The sequence below is a fragment of the Blennius ocellaris genome (genome assembly GCF_963422515.1).
Source record: "Blennius ocellaris genome assembly, chromosome: 1".
Classification (NCBI taxonomy): domain Eukaryota; kingdom Metazoa; phylum Chordata; class Actinopteri; order Blenniiformes; family Blenniidae; genus Blennius; species Blennius ocellaris.
The window spans coordinates 35,957,831-35,972,585 of record NC_137650.1 but is presented as its reverse complement, the minus strand read 5'-3'; the positions used below and the strand labels follow the sequence as shown (position 1 = coordinate 35,972,585).

Here is a 14,755-nt window from a genome sequence, read left to right as displayed (position 1 = left end):
TGCCAGTAGGTGAGATACTGTCAGAGCACATGTTGTTTGGGTCCGTGCACTTCTTAGAAAATCATTAGCACAAAGCGCAGAGTGCCTGTCAGACATTAAGCCTCCATTATTACCTCCATTATTACGTTGCGAGAGTTATTAAATAGCTATTACTTACCCGGCTTCATTACACTCGAAACGCAGTGAATAAGTAGAAGAGGTGGGAGAGCTGTAAGCTCTTTGTCAAGTTCAGCCTGCTGATCTACTGCAGAACAAGGCCTCATAATGGACTCTTGACAGGCAAAGCAATGGGCTGATTTTCAAACGCAGCTTTCATAACATTTTGTCAAATTAGCGCTATGAAACGCCAATAATGTGCTCTGTGAGCTGTTGTAGAAATCCGTTTTCCACCGTAAAGGGATTAACGCCGTGGTGATAGAACACGAAACCAGGCAGTCAGGCACATTGCTTTCAACTGGAATGAGAGATTTTGACTTTTGCTGAAGCTGAAGCTTGAGAAAAAAAAAAAAAAAGAGAATACTTTTATGTTTATTGCAATCAATCAGATTGGAACTTTGACATTGATCTTGTGGGAGAAACTGTTTGACATGATATGTGAACTTATTCAGCATATAAGCAGTGACCACTCATCTCTCTCTCTCTCTCTCTCTCTCTCTCTCTTTGCTTTGATTATTTTTGGGGAATATTCCTGCAGAAGATGCTGCTTCTTCTCACCACATCATCACGACTACGTCAGACGTGTTGCAGTATCTTTTGTAGTATTTTTTTTCTTATAAAAACGTCAAAACGTAATGAATTCAAGCTCAGAACCTTTAGGAAGAAGACTGATCTAATAAGTGTCTCAGGGATTTGTGAGTGTTTAATATAAATGCCCTAAATGTTAAAAGTCCATGTGCTGTGCTTATTTATGTACAAACACAATTATTTCACCGAGGCTCCGTTGGTGGTTTCACAATTTGTGGAGCAATGAAGCTGTTTCACATCCATTAGTGTTTCACTCCCCTCAGCTGCTCTTTTCTTTCTTTGCAGGGTCAGAGAGCAGCCGGCGAGAGCCCGCACTGTGTGTTTCATCACACTATTATCACAGTAATGAGCGGTACACTTTGACTCTTACAGTAATTACTGAAACAGTTGCGGCCAGATGGAAGTGGCGCCGCCGTCGCCTGCACTGAATCGAGGCTTCCATCAGCATCAAACAAATACTTCTTTTGTTCCCTCTTCGGAGAAAAATGCAGGAACTTGAAGCAGCTACTTTTTTCTGGATCTTAAGCTAATGCTTCATGAGATTTGACTAAACAAAAGAATCCAATGTGTGAAACATGGAAAAAGTTCCGTACCCCACGCCTGCGCCATGCTGTGTTCATGGAAGTAATAGATTTCTGTTGGAGCCGCCAAACTTGCAGAGTTTTTGCCAAAACACACAGAACTACATACTTAGAATCAATTCAGCTGCAGAGATACGACTGCTTTCAACTATTCCACGTCAAGAATGGAACACTTAACTTTTTTTTCCCCACTCTTAGGAGCAGAGACAGCCAATTGAAATGGCAATTGACCTTAGTGATAAAAGACATTGCTGGTAAGAAGAGGCGTGTTTGTCAAGGGTATTTAACTCTATATGCTCTCGTTGTGGAGAACTCAAGTGGTGGAATCTCATTAATAGCTCAATTTAGTGGGGTGGGGGTGGCGGGGGGGGGGGGGTGCTCTGCCATAACAGCTGGTTACATATTTTGGAGTCAGCAGAGCACAGAGTGGTCTTTGCCAACAATGCTGCTGCATGCAATTCCCACTGTGCATCATTACCCCCACCGTTTAGAAAGGCAGTCCCACGGGTCAGAAGTGTCGCTCCATTTGTTTCACTTACTGTGCACTTACATTTCACTGCAGTGACTCAACACTCATTGCCTCATATCAGTCTCAGTCTCTGGCTGTGCCAGTGCCTCAGCAAGCAGGAAGTGATTTGCCTAATAGAGAATCATTACACAGTAGAGACATGAGCCCCCGGGGGGGTTTGACATATTACAAAGGTTAATTACAAGCAGGAAAAACTACATGCAAACCTTTTTTTTTTCTCCTTGCATCCTAATTAAAGACACGATTTGGATGTAAAAGCAGCGCGGGCGCAGCGGGACTCACTGTGACACTGAGGTGGCGGGAGCCAGCTCATAGTCTCGCTCCGACTCCAGCTCCAGGTCGTCGGCGAAGCTGCAGTTCCTCTGGAGGGGCGTCGGGGAGTGGACCTCCAACGGGCCGGGGCTCGGTTTGACTGCGCCGTCACACACAGACACAAACATCAAGATATCAACATGTGTGGAGGCCAACACTGACGGCTGGTGCTACATCGCAAAGCTTTAGTTTGATGGGACTTACAGCATCTCTTCTGTCTTTGTAAGAATGAAAATGAAAATAAATGTGTCTAACCAATTGGTGTTTTCTAACTAATCAGAATTAATATATATGTTTTTTTAATTTCATAGTGATTTTGATGGATGGATAAATCAATATATTATAAATGTTTACACTTCAAATGTATGTATGTTTGTTGTAATTGTTACTCATAATTAATAGAATTTAGTTACACAAGAAAAAACTGTTAATTAAAAGTGATTTTGGTAGACGTATAGATAGATTATATATGTTCAAACAAAAAACTTATTAGTTTATTCATTTATTTATGACATTTATTTATATATATAAATTACAACACTGTATACATATATTGTAATTCCTACTCACGTTTAAGAATATATTTTTTTATTTAATTTGAGTATTTTATAGAATGACCACGACCATTAATAATAATATTAATGAAGAATATTATTTAGTATAGACATATTACTGCAAACATTTATAAAAAAATATACTTTATGTGAGTCTGTAAACGAGATCAGTAAATATATTTCTGGAAATCAAACAGAACAAACAGTGAAATCACAAATCATCCAGCAAGTTTTGCTGATTTTAAGCGGCCAGTTGTGTTTCTGGACGACACCGCGGCGTCACCAGTTGGGACATCAGGCTGTTTCTCCTCTGCGTTTTTATTTCCTCCGTCCAGACGTAACTGCAGCGTTGATCATCCTGGTCCAGCTGCTGTTCCAGAACCATCTGTGAAGCTTTTTAGCCCATGATTAGCCTTCTTTATTTTCCCCAGTTAATAACAAGTTTCTCAGACGCTCTGAACTCTGCATCCATCATCTTCTGCATATTTTAAAATTCTAATTTAGCATTTTCAGCTTTCAGCTTTCAGCTTTTTGTTTCTGGCAGCATTTTTCTTGTGCAATTACGTGTTTTTATGGGTCTGGTATGGGTGAAAAACTTGCAGTGACCATCGCAAAAGGAAGCATCTAAAAAATTTGCAATGTAGTGAAAGGAACAGAATTCAGGCTGGTTCACGTGGAAAACAAGGTACATTTTCATTGCCGTGAGTTTGAAGCTCAGATCCATTGAAAACCCAACTTTTTGAAAATGGCTCCCAGAGTGGGGCTATGACTCCGTCTCCATGGAAACTGGAGAAGGCTACTTGTCTGAAATGCTGCGACTGCGCCCCATGCTGCTCCGGCCGTGGGAAACCGTTCTCCACATGCAGTAGATGATCAGTAAAGAACAAAGTTTTCCTCCAGACCGTCACGACTCTCAGTCCAGATTCGACTGCGAGTCAACAGTTACCGTAACAATAATCCAACTTCACCATCTGTCCATATGAATGTGTGTGTACTCCCATTGTGAATGTTTATAACGTATTTTTTCTTTCGGCGAGCATGAATGTGTGTGTGTGTGTGTGTGTGTGTGCGTGTGCGGTTTGATTATAAAACATTGTCAGCGTTTCTGCCATTTCCGTGGAAACGCACATCATTTTCAAAATGTGTAAACAAGAAAGTGTTCTGATGCAAAAATGTAAAAAAAAAAGTATTTTCACTGAAAACATGCAAAACAACAAAGGAGGTGTAACAGAATTCCTGACTGCTTGTAATCAGACTGTGACTGCGACCACTGGAGGAGAGTCACGGTGCTGCTGGGGGAGATGTCCCATTTCACACACAGATCATAGAAACAACATTAATAGAAAAATGATGAAAGTTTGAGATGACATGAGACGTGCGTTAAAACGCTAAAACTGACTATTGACAATCATTTCCCCAAAGATACAGATACACCGTTTTGTTTTGTGGCGTTAAGCCTTATTTCCACGGCACAAAGTGTTACAGGATCGAACGTGTGTGGCGCCGCATTATGTAATAACACTGCAATATGTAGTAACACTGTAATATGTAGTAACACTGCAATATGTAGTAACACTGCAATATGTAGTAACACTGTAATATGTAGTAACACTGCAATATGTAGTAACACTGCAATATGTAGTAACACTGTAATATGTAGTAACACTGCAATATGTAGTAACACTGCAATATGTAGTAACACTGCAATATGTAGTAACACTGCAATATGTAGTAACACTGTAATATGTAGTAACACTGCAATATGTAGTAACACTGCAATATGTAGTAACACTGTAATATGTAGTAACACTGCAATATGTAGTAACACTGCAATATGTAGTAACACTGCAATATGTAGTAACACTGCAATATGTAGTAACACTGTAATATGTAGTAACACTGCAATATGTAGTAACACTGCAATATGTAGTAACACTGTAATATGTAGTAACACTGCAATATGTAGTAACACTGCAATATGTAGTAACACTGCAATATGTAGTAACACTGTAACATGTCATAACAGTACAATATGCAATACTTTAATACATTTCCATATATTGCACCGTCATTACATATTGCACCGTTATGACATATTGCACCGTTATGACATATTGCACCGTTATGACATATTGCGCCATTATTACATATTGCACCTTTATGACATATTGCGCCATTATTACATATTGCACCGTTATGACATATTGCGCCATTATTACATATTGCACCTTTATGACGTGTGTGTGTGTTGAGACATATTGCACCGTTATGACATATTGCACCGTTGTGACATATTGCACCATTATTACATATTGCACCTTTATGACGTGTGTGTGTTGAGACAAATTGCACCGTTATTACATATTGCACCGTTATGACATATTGCACCATTATTAAATATTGCACCATTATTTCATATTGCAACGTTATTACATATTGCACCGTTATGACATGTGTGTGTGTGTGTTGAGACATATTGCACCGTTATTACATATTGCACCGTTATGACATATTGCACCATTATGACAAATTGCACCATTATTAAATATTGCACCATTATTTCATATTGCACCGTTATGACATATTTCACTGTTTGGGTTTGTGTGTTCCAACTGCAAACGTTGTGGCTGGGACCTAAAGAACGGTGGCCAGTGTTAGGATGCGATCTCCTTCCGCACTACAGAACGGGTCCAATAAGGCGGAGCAACAACACTGCCATCTGCTGATTGGCTCGTGCTTTACATCACAAGCCTGCATTATTCCAATACTTTATCAGCGGACTCCTCTGTTGCTGTTTGCATATTCCGCTTCTTGGTGCACACTGGTTGTGTCGTTTGTTGCGGCTGCAGGGCGGAGACGACGGTTGCATGATGGTGTCGTTCCAAAACCCCACCTACATTCTAACCGTATTCTCTGCAGTAGTCTGGGAACGCGTCACTTTACCGCCCCGTCACATTCTGTGCAGTGGAAACGAGACTTTAGTTGTGGAGATCATCCAGATTAAAAACAGATGGTTTCCGTAATTTCTATAATGAAGGAGATAATAAAATGTCATTTTTCAAGGAGTAGAATTACAAAAGCTTCCACAACCCGGACCCGTCAACAGGCGTAATATATCGCCTCTCACATGCCAGAAAAATACATTTTATCCCTCGTTGTAAAAATGAATCAAGCCGGCGGCGGGCTGGAGGGAATGTCTACCGCTACAAATGGCACTCTGCTGTCGTCGGCCCAAAATGAAGAAGGGAACCATCTGTAGTTCAGTCATATGAACTGTGTAATTCTTTTTGATGTCTTTTTCTTTTTCCTTTGCAGGCTTTGTATTTGCCAGATCTACTCAACTGTCCAAGTGCCAACAGGTTAGTGAAGCCAGCTTGTGACACAACATTTGAACATTTGAACATTTGAACATTTGAACATTTCCACTGCAGGTCCTCCATCAATGTTTCTAATGTCTAATTGCTCGGGTTGTAACAGGAACTTTACCAATCAAACATAAGGATCAATTAATATGAATGCAACATGCCATGCTCATATTCACGAAAAATACACTATTTGTATTTATTTATTCATTTATTGTTCAAACTTTTTTCATTCTTATTTTTATTTATTTTTTCCCCGACACTTTAAAAGCCCAAGTTGAGCCTTTTGCTGAAAAAGTCTGTTCTTGTGTGCGCCTATGGCGTGTTTGAATGACAATAAAGCTCGAATTATCCATCCCTCCATCCATCATCCATCCATTTGATCTGCTTTAATTACTTTTAAAGCATGACATGTAAAACGATCACATTTTAGAGTTTGACCTACACCTTTACATAAATGATATATAAATACATATACATTTTACCAAAATGCGCATAATTGCAGAAATACAGCTATGAATAATGTATCCTTTGAAGTGCATGAAAGCGTTTTGATAAAGTACCTTTAAAAATTAAGCGACGTCATAAAGCAACTTCGCAGTAATCAATTAAAACAATTACACTGAATTAAAAAAACAGATATGTGTGATTAAAAAGGTTGTTCTTTATTTGCTTTTGAAGTTCCTCAGTGTTGGAGCAACAATATCTTCCTATTTCCAGTTGGATGGAACAGAAAACACGGCCTGTCCAGAAGTCCTCAAAACAAGGGTTTCATCTCTGAAAACAAGAGCTACAGTTTTAAACTGAGCCTTGAAATGAAGTGGAAGCTGTTATACGGGACCTTCAGTCTGAAGTGTCGCAGCCGTGTTTTGAACCCCCGGCAGACAGCGAGCCTGCCAGGCAGGTGAATAATGAGACCAGCCCAGATGAAGCAGGAGCATTTCTGATCATTTCCAGCTCCAGATCACACAATGAGCAGACGGTATGGAACCACGCCACTGACGTGTATCTATGGCAGGATTGTCAAACATCTCTTACATGCAGCCCAATTTCATCTTCCGTATGCTGGACTGGGGAAATCCTGCTATAATAACCTTTACAATTGCTCTTTAGAGGTTTTCTTTGTCGTGGCGCCACAGATACGTGATGAAAATGTCTATATGCTTATGAAAACTAAACAATTACTACTGAGAATGACTGCAATCTCAACATGAAGCCAATGCTAGTGATGCATTCCTGTGCAAAATACAGTGAAATGTCAAAGAAACATCTCCTATAGCTGCTGCATAATGCATGTTTGTACAGAGCCCCCCCTGACAGCACGGCGTTGAGGCTAATGCTAGTTCACTAGCTGTCGTGACAGCTTCACCAACATCTCAGCTCGGGTCTCAGTGTCGTGTCCCTACTCTTGGTTAAAATCTCTCACGGGTCGCTGTTTGACACCCCTCATCTATATAGACGAAGAAAAGCTGACTTTAAAAAAATTAAAATAGAACTTAAGATCACAAATTGGTATCTTTGATGGAAACTTAACATAGATTCACACAACAAAAATGAGTTTCCCATTTTTGCAACACTACTCACTTCATCTTCAGAACAAAAACTATTATTGAGAACATAGATGTGCTGTTTATTTATACCACAAGCTTGAGATTTTGACAAAATAAATAAAAATAACAAGTGGTTTGACCTGAATTGATGCTGTCAGCGAGGACGGATGTGACAGGGCTTTTTCCAAAACCAGATTTATAAGTTCAAGTACTTGGCGGTTTTTGCGCAGTTGGCCACCACATGTAGAGAAAGGACAATAAAAGATAATCAACTGCATGGATGAAATATTGTTTCTCCGAGGCGAAAGCACTTTAGATCCCACATTTCAGACTCTATTCAGAGCTCGATGTCATTATACAAGCGACCATCTTTAGAGAAATACCAAAACACACGTAGAAAGACACACTTTTTAAAGTTACCTGCAGGAGGTGAGCTGAACTGAAGCGACGACAAAGACGTCCAGGACTGCTGACGATCTGTGAAAACACAGGGATTACCACAAATTAGTACCTCAAAAGCTTGAGATGCTTTTTCCTTTTTATTTGTCGCATTATGGAGAAAACAGCACAGCCATTCCGAACATAATGGGAGCTCTGATGAGAGAAACATGCTGTTGTTCTAAATAAGAAGGGAAAACAGCTGTGGGCTGTTAAAAATCAGACGTTGATGGAGGACGGTGTGGACACTTACAGCGGCTCTACATCCTCCAAGACTGTCCCACTTAACCCCGTCAATGGACTGTGGAAATGAGGGAAAACGCAGCTTGTGTCGAGCAACCAACAGCGCCCCCTCATGGCCTAGCATGCTAACTACATCGTTTTTTTTAACGTAGCTGGCATTTTAGTGTAAATGGACTTTGTGTTCTCATCATAAACACAAAACTTCTGAAACTGAAATGCAAAAAGGTACGTTTCTGCTTGGAACTAGTACTTGTTTCTAATGTCAGTTGACAACGTTAGCTGATCGCCCACAAAAAGACTGAAAAAACTGAAATTGTAATCTATTTGCAAGAGCATTCAATTTACTACACTTCAGACAGGATCGTATTAAATCAGACCTGATGGCGGGTAAAGCATTGGAGAAGATTGACAAAGGAAGATGGTCAATTTGATTTAAAGTGGAAAATCTTGAAATAAAATGAATATTGAAGGACACATTTAAATACAGATCAACGCTGTACTGTTCGCACATAAATGGTTGTGTGATTGACTTACAGCAGGACCCACATTATGTAGCATATGAAGAAAATGTCTTATCAACAGGAAGTTCGACTCCATTCTCCGGATAAGCTTTTAAGTCAAACTGAAGTGACTGGTCATGAAAATCCATTCATCATAACGTGGACCGGCGAACACTGTGCAAAGCAGCCGAGCTCTGAAGCCGCCGCCGTCGTGTGCATTCAGTCAAGACGGGCGCACACAACAGATGGCGACGTGGCAATCTGGCAACGTGATTCAGAGTTGAAAGCAGTGAATGCGAGATGTGCAGAGCGACCTGTCGCATCAATCTCACTTCGAATTAAAGACGCTGACATCCGTGGTGCGCAAAGTGAAAAGACACGCAAACATCTGCATCCAGGAGGCAAATTAAATTCTGCCTGTTGTAGCTCTTTGCTCAATCACGTTGGTGACAGTCACAAACCGGAGCAGCTCCTTCATGCTACCAGCTGGCAGAGAGAGAAAAAGTTATGTAAGTCGACAACTACAAAGATCCAATGACATGTTTACCGATCACAGACGTGCTAAAAGTATCCGTGTTGAACTCCCCTGCGACAGTAAACACGCTGTCCCCTTCATGATCTCGCTCTTATTCTTCTTCCATGAACAGAATGTCCATTAATGTGCTCCATGCAGCTTTACTCATAATGATGATGATGATTCATTTTGTCCATATAAATCTTTTCAATGCCCAATGACAAAATGAGAGAACATTAAAGGGTAAAATCTGTGGAAAAAAAGATGAATAAACATGGAAAAAAAAGGACTGAGTGGGGAAAAAAGCGTGAGGCACCGTCAAAGATGATCTTGAATGCGATTGAAAAATTCCCTTTATTCTTGTAAATCCGTGCGACTCATTTTTAACTTAGATATATCAAATGTAACTATCGACCAGCGACTCTGTGCACATATATTCGGCAACTAAAAACATACTGTGAGACATTGAGAACATTTCAAAAGGCCAAGGTTGAATTTCAAATCATGTATTGAGCGACGGACTTGGTTGGTTCCCCCCGACCCCCCCCCCGGAATTCTATCTTTGGTTTCAGGTCATGTTTACACGTACCTGGGTTTTTCTAAAAAAAACTGACATTTCCCCCTCTATGTTTACAAAAAAAAAATCTTCATTGACATAGACCCACATGTACATCTGGTTCAGAGCTGCTATGAGCATCCAAACCTGTAGGGGGCAGTGTAACAAGACGCATGAAGCCGTGATATCCAGACAGGGTTTATCCAGATCTCTACTGTGGCCGGGGTTTTCACGAGTCGTCGTTTGTGGAGAGTCGTAACTGCGTTTATGGTGTAATTGCGCCCATACGTAGAGAAATATCCCAGATTTTTCCAAATATGTGTAAATGTGACCTCCGGTTCCTTAACCTTCCCTCGTCCGTCTGATTGCTGTTCCCTGCCATGAGTAGTTTCACCTGAGCGTGTGATTGTCCTCACCTGGCTGCACCGGGGGTATTTATTGGCCGCCACTTGTGTGTTCTGGTTGCCTGTTTGCACCTGCATTTCTGTCAAGGTTGCCTTCCCGTGTTTCTTTTAGCTTATTTGAGGTTTATAATTTTGTTTCCTGTGATCTCCACATTTTGTGTTTTAGGATTTATTGTTTTTTGCTCCTAAAATGAGCATTTAGCACATCCATTCAGATGAACTGAGTCCTCCTTTCAGCAAACCCTGACACAAAGTTTACTCAAAAAAACATTGTCATTTTATTTGAAGCCTCCTCGTAAAATACTTCACTAAATAATATTTCTGTTCAACTAAAGACACATATTCATACTCGGTATGTTTTAATCTTCCCTAAAACCAACTGCTTTTATTAATCAATCCTACAAAATGACCACTCTGAAATACTGATGAAAACAACACCTCATCTGTAATAATCAACATTACAGTGGCTATCTTTCAAGGCTGAGGGCCTGGTTTACTAGGATCCTGCAGAAAGGTGTTGATTTGCTCACACAAATATATTGCAATTTCAATGTGTGTGATTTACTAAAAATAAGGCAGACACGTGCAAACAGGATTTGAAGGAGTATTTTCTGTGTGTTAGTTTCTGTTCACATGGGAATGATCTGCTGTTCCATCCCTTTCATGGTTAGGGTTAGGAAAGGAGCATTTAACCACTGCAAGCACAAAATAATGAATTTAAAAGTGTGGCTGCAGGAAGTTATGAAACATATCACACCGGTACAGCAAATAAAGCTGTTTTTTTTATCAGAAAAGGGGAGAAAAGTTCAATGTGTGAGATCAGACACGTAAAGAAAAATTTGAGATTTAGCACAGAAAATATTTGATAATGAAATCTGTGAATACAAGCCGTGGAGAGCCAGCTGAGGAAATGTGTATCTTCAAAGCAAAAGCAACAAATCTGCGAAACGTAGAGCCAAATCAGTGAAAACATACACAAAAACAAGCAATATAGGGGTTTTTATAAGTAATAAATCACAGTGTACATTGTACTCCTGCCAGTAATTTACTTGAACTTCTGGAACCACCCAATATCAGATATTGCAAGAAATAGTGTATTATTTAGTGTCTCAGAGCGTCCTGTTTGTAGATAATTGTAGATCAAGTTTTGACATGAGTGTGAGCACAAGACGATGTTATTTACATGCAGACCTTCTTGTGATGCCGTTCTGTGGTGTACACGCATGAGGGTGTTGTTAATGTTCATAGCGTAATGTTCTCTGCATGCACGTATCTGTAGCTCCATTCCGAAGACAAACAATAGCGCCAACTCGGGGCCCAACATGCAAACAACTTAATTTTCTGCTGTTTCTTGTGTAAACAGACATGGTTTTTGATACACTGTGGTGTGAATGTGGCCTAAATATAACTTTCTTCTCATCCTTCCATCGATCCATTCATCCTGTGTGCTCGCTTGTCACACCAGTAAGTCGTTACACAATCATTGTGAGTCTTTCTCTCGAGGCAATCTGAGCAAAACCATAGGATGATTCAATCAATATTTAATTATGAAAGCATTAGAGATGACGTTTCAGGACACAATGAGTTAAATTTCTGTGGAACTTTATTTATTTATTTTTTTTTACAGCCTATAACCCTTGCATCTGGATTCAGTTAGAACCCAAATCAAAGGAATTGATGGAAGGATGTGAAGCCCACAAACAGAGGTTACCTGACATGACACAGGGAGGATACTGTATTGATTGCAGTGGCTTCTTGATATCACACTCAGTTCCCCGCTATCGATTCGGCAGCGCTGTGTGCTGTGCGGACCTTTGTGAGTTCAGCGCATCGCAACGGGAGTCCAGAGTCATCAATGCGAGCTCACGTTTTAATGCTTCAATGTGCTCATCTATCTTTAACGTTGGGTCTTTGTCCTCTGCGTCTCCTGTGGCTACAGACCCACACCTGAAGTTCAACTTCACATAGTTTTGCAGTTTGTTGAATCATCAGTGAACGGTTGATTTGCAGCACTTCTGCGGGGATTCCTTTGTTTCTTTACTTTGTTTTATTACGCGCACTAACTGCTTTCATCTGTCATTCATGGATGTATTCATGTAGTCATGTATTTGTCTAAAATACCCGCTTCCAATCAGTAGCTTCTAAATTTCTACGTGCTCTGTCTTCTTCTGCGTTTTTGGTGTGTTTGGTGAGTCACAGCGCCCCTAAAGGCCTGACATGTGTACTGCATGCCCTGAAGCCTCGTGTCGAGCCGAGTGGACAGAATTTATTTGAGAACCTCAGGGAGAAAAAAGATCGTTTAAAGCGTTTCGGAGTCGGAGCGCTATGAAATAAAATGCTCTTCCTCAAAAAAAAAAAAAAAAAAAATTAAATTAAAGAGAAGTGTGTCTCATGTTGTGCTTTGTCAGTGTCCCACAGATCAAAGTTTCATGCATGTTCTGTTAGTTTCTGCTGATTCGAATGATACAAGTCAACAGAGTGTAGATCTTCAGACACCAGAGGAGTGTGTGGCGTCGTCGTACCTGCGCCCACGGTGCTGTAAACATCCGAACTCTGCTCTCTCCCGCTGTCCAGTGCAGAATCGTAAGTGATGCTGGGGACTGTGGGAGATGCAGGTCCATTGTCCTTCTCGTTGTTCTTCTGCTTCCTTCTTATCTTCACCTGCAGAGAAATTCAAACATCGCAGCTGAATTGAGCATTTGAATGGCTGCAGAGGCACGACAGCAAAACGCTGTGATTGAAAATCAGTGACGCTTGTACTTTTGACCAAATGACTTTCCAGGCTTGAAAATATAAAACAGACGTTGTTGACAGTGAATGCAGGATGTTGTTAAGGGTGGACCTAAAAGAGACATTGTTAGTGTCAGCTCAGTTCAACAACCACTCCATGCCTTCATTTTGAAAACTGCCATTGTGACACAGACCATTTGAAGTGTAATCCTTGAACATCTGACAAGAAACCAAAGGCCTTCAATTTTTGTATCGGCGGGCTGAGTTATGGTCTGGATCCCAAACAGCAGCGTTATTGGATAATCGATGTCAGCACTGAACTGCTGCTGGCTGTTGTTTAAATTGCATCGTTTCTTTCCCCTCCACTTTTTCTCCCCTCTCTGAATTTCTTTTCTTTTTCACTGCACAGACGTTCCACCAACAAGGGCACCTTTTCGCTGTACTGACAATTAAACATGAAGTTCTTGGAGCCTCATTGGATTTGTTTCTCATTTGACAGTCTAACGTGACGCTGGTTTGATAATGCAAAGTCATTAATTAATTTGTTTTGATTCCAGTCTCCTTGAATTTTGTGCACAGCTGGCATCATGCTGACTCATTCCTATATCATAGTTTCTTTCCCAGATAAGTTTGTCATCGCAGAGGAGGAATGCATGTGATAAGGGACTTTGCAAACCCTCTCAGGACGAAGGAATCCTTTCATTTGCAACAATAACAGCCTCATTAAATATGACTGTTACTTTTGTTCTGCATAAATATCACAGATCCGATTAGCAGTGGGAAAAACTTGAGCTTTTAGCAATTCTAAGTGTAAAACTGCACATCATGCATATTAGGATAAGTGTTGACTTTGACAGTGTGTTAACAGACTGAATTCTAGTTGTAGCAGGGGTAGAAATTAGTAGAATGCATTAAGTCATATTTATACTCACTTAGATAAACACATTATAATGTCACATGACACATTTTCAATAATGCTAAATATGACCAAATGTCCAAAAACCTCTTCCGTTATTTAACGGAATTTAATTTAGTCTTTTGTGTTTATTCAACAAACCTGCCAGAAGCTTGGTAATCCTCTCAGACGTCGTGTTCCCCTTCGGGTTAGGGTTAGTTTTGAACAACCATCCGCGCCACAGTGGCTTTGATGCTAATGCTACTTGTGGAGCAGGAAGCCTTCCACTGACCTCCACTCGGGGTTCAGGTTTGTGTTGTGTCTGCTACTCTCACCAACACGGTGTGAATGGATTTAGAACGGCAGGCGGTTTTTATAACCAAAACACGAAAGTTAATGTCTTTATCGCTTGTACATTTTGAGAAGGTCAGCCAGGACCTCTGCTGACTTTGTTCTACAGGCTCACTCTTACGCAAAAACCTAAAAAAGCTGCATGATCCTGGACTCGAACCCAGAATTTTCTCCCTCGGAGTTGACGGCAACAACTACTGCACAGAGTATCACAAAGTTGTTGCTTCAGTTTATCCTTGATATCCAACCTATAAATGGATTACAAACCGACTTCTTGGACTTCGGGGAGGACAATGAAGAAGCAGGGATGTGGGATCGCTTCCTCAGGAACATCTTGAAAGTGGCTGAATCATAGTTCTCCAGTGCGAAACATCGCCACGACGTCTGCAAAGAGGCGTGAAAATGGCAATATGTTGGTTGTGCAGGACGAGTTTCATAGCAATATGTCCGGCGTGCAAGAAAGAAAAGAGTGTTACATGAAAGGACGGTCCC

At 40.6% G+C, this 14,755-nt stretch overlaps 1 protein-coding gene across 1 annotated transcript in view; it reads right to left on the bottom strand.

The window, feature by feature from the left end:
* Positions 1-14,755, bottom strand: part of kcnq1.1 (potassium voltage-gated channel, KQT-like subfamily, member 1.1) — a 54,563-nt gene that overhangs the window by 7,120 nt on the left and 32,688 nt on the right. Inside the window, exons 9-12 of the mRNA XM_080494938.1 lie at positions 14,531-14,647; positions 12,810-12,948; positions 8,053-8,109; positions 2,137-2,266 (exon numbers count right to left, since the gene is read on the bottom strand). Of these exons, the coding sequence (XP_080351064.1) occupies positions 2,137-2,266; positions 8,053-8,109; positions 12,810-12,948; positions 14,531-14,647 (443 nt within the window). The remainder of the gene's footprint in view (positions 1-2,136; positions 2,267-8,052; positions 8,110-12,809; positions 12,949-14,530; positions 14,648-14,755) is intronic.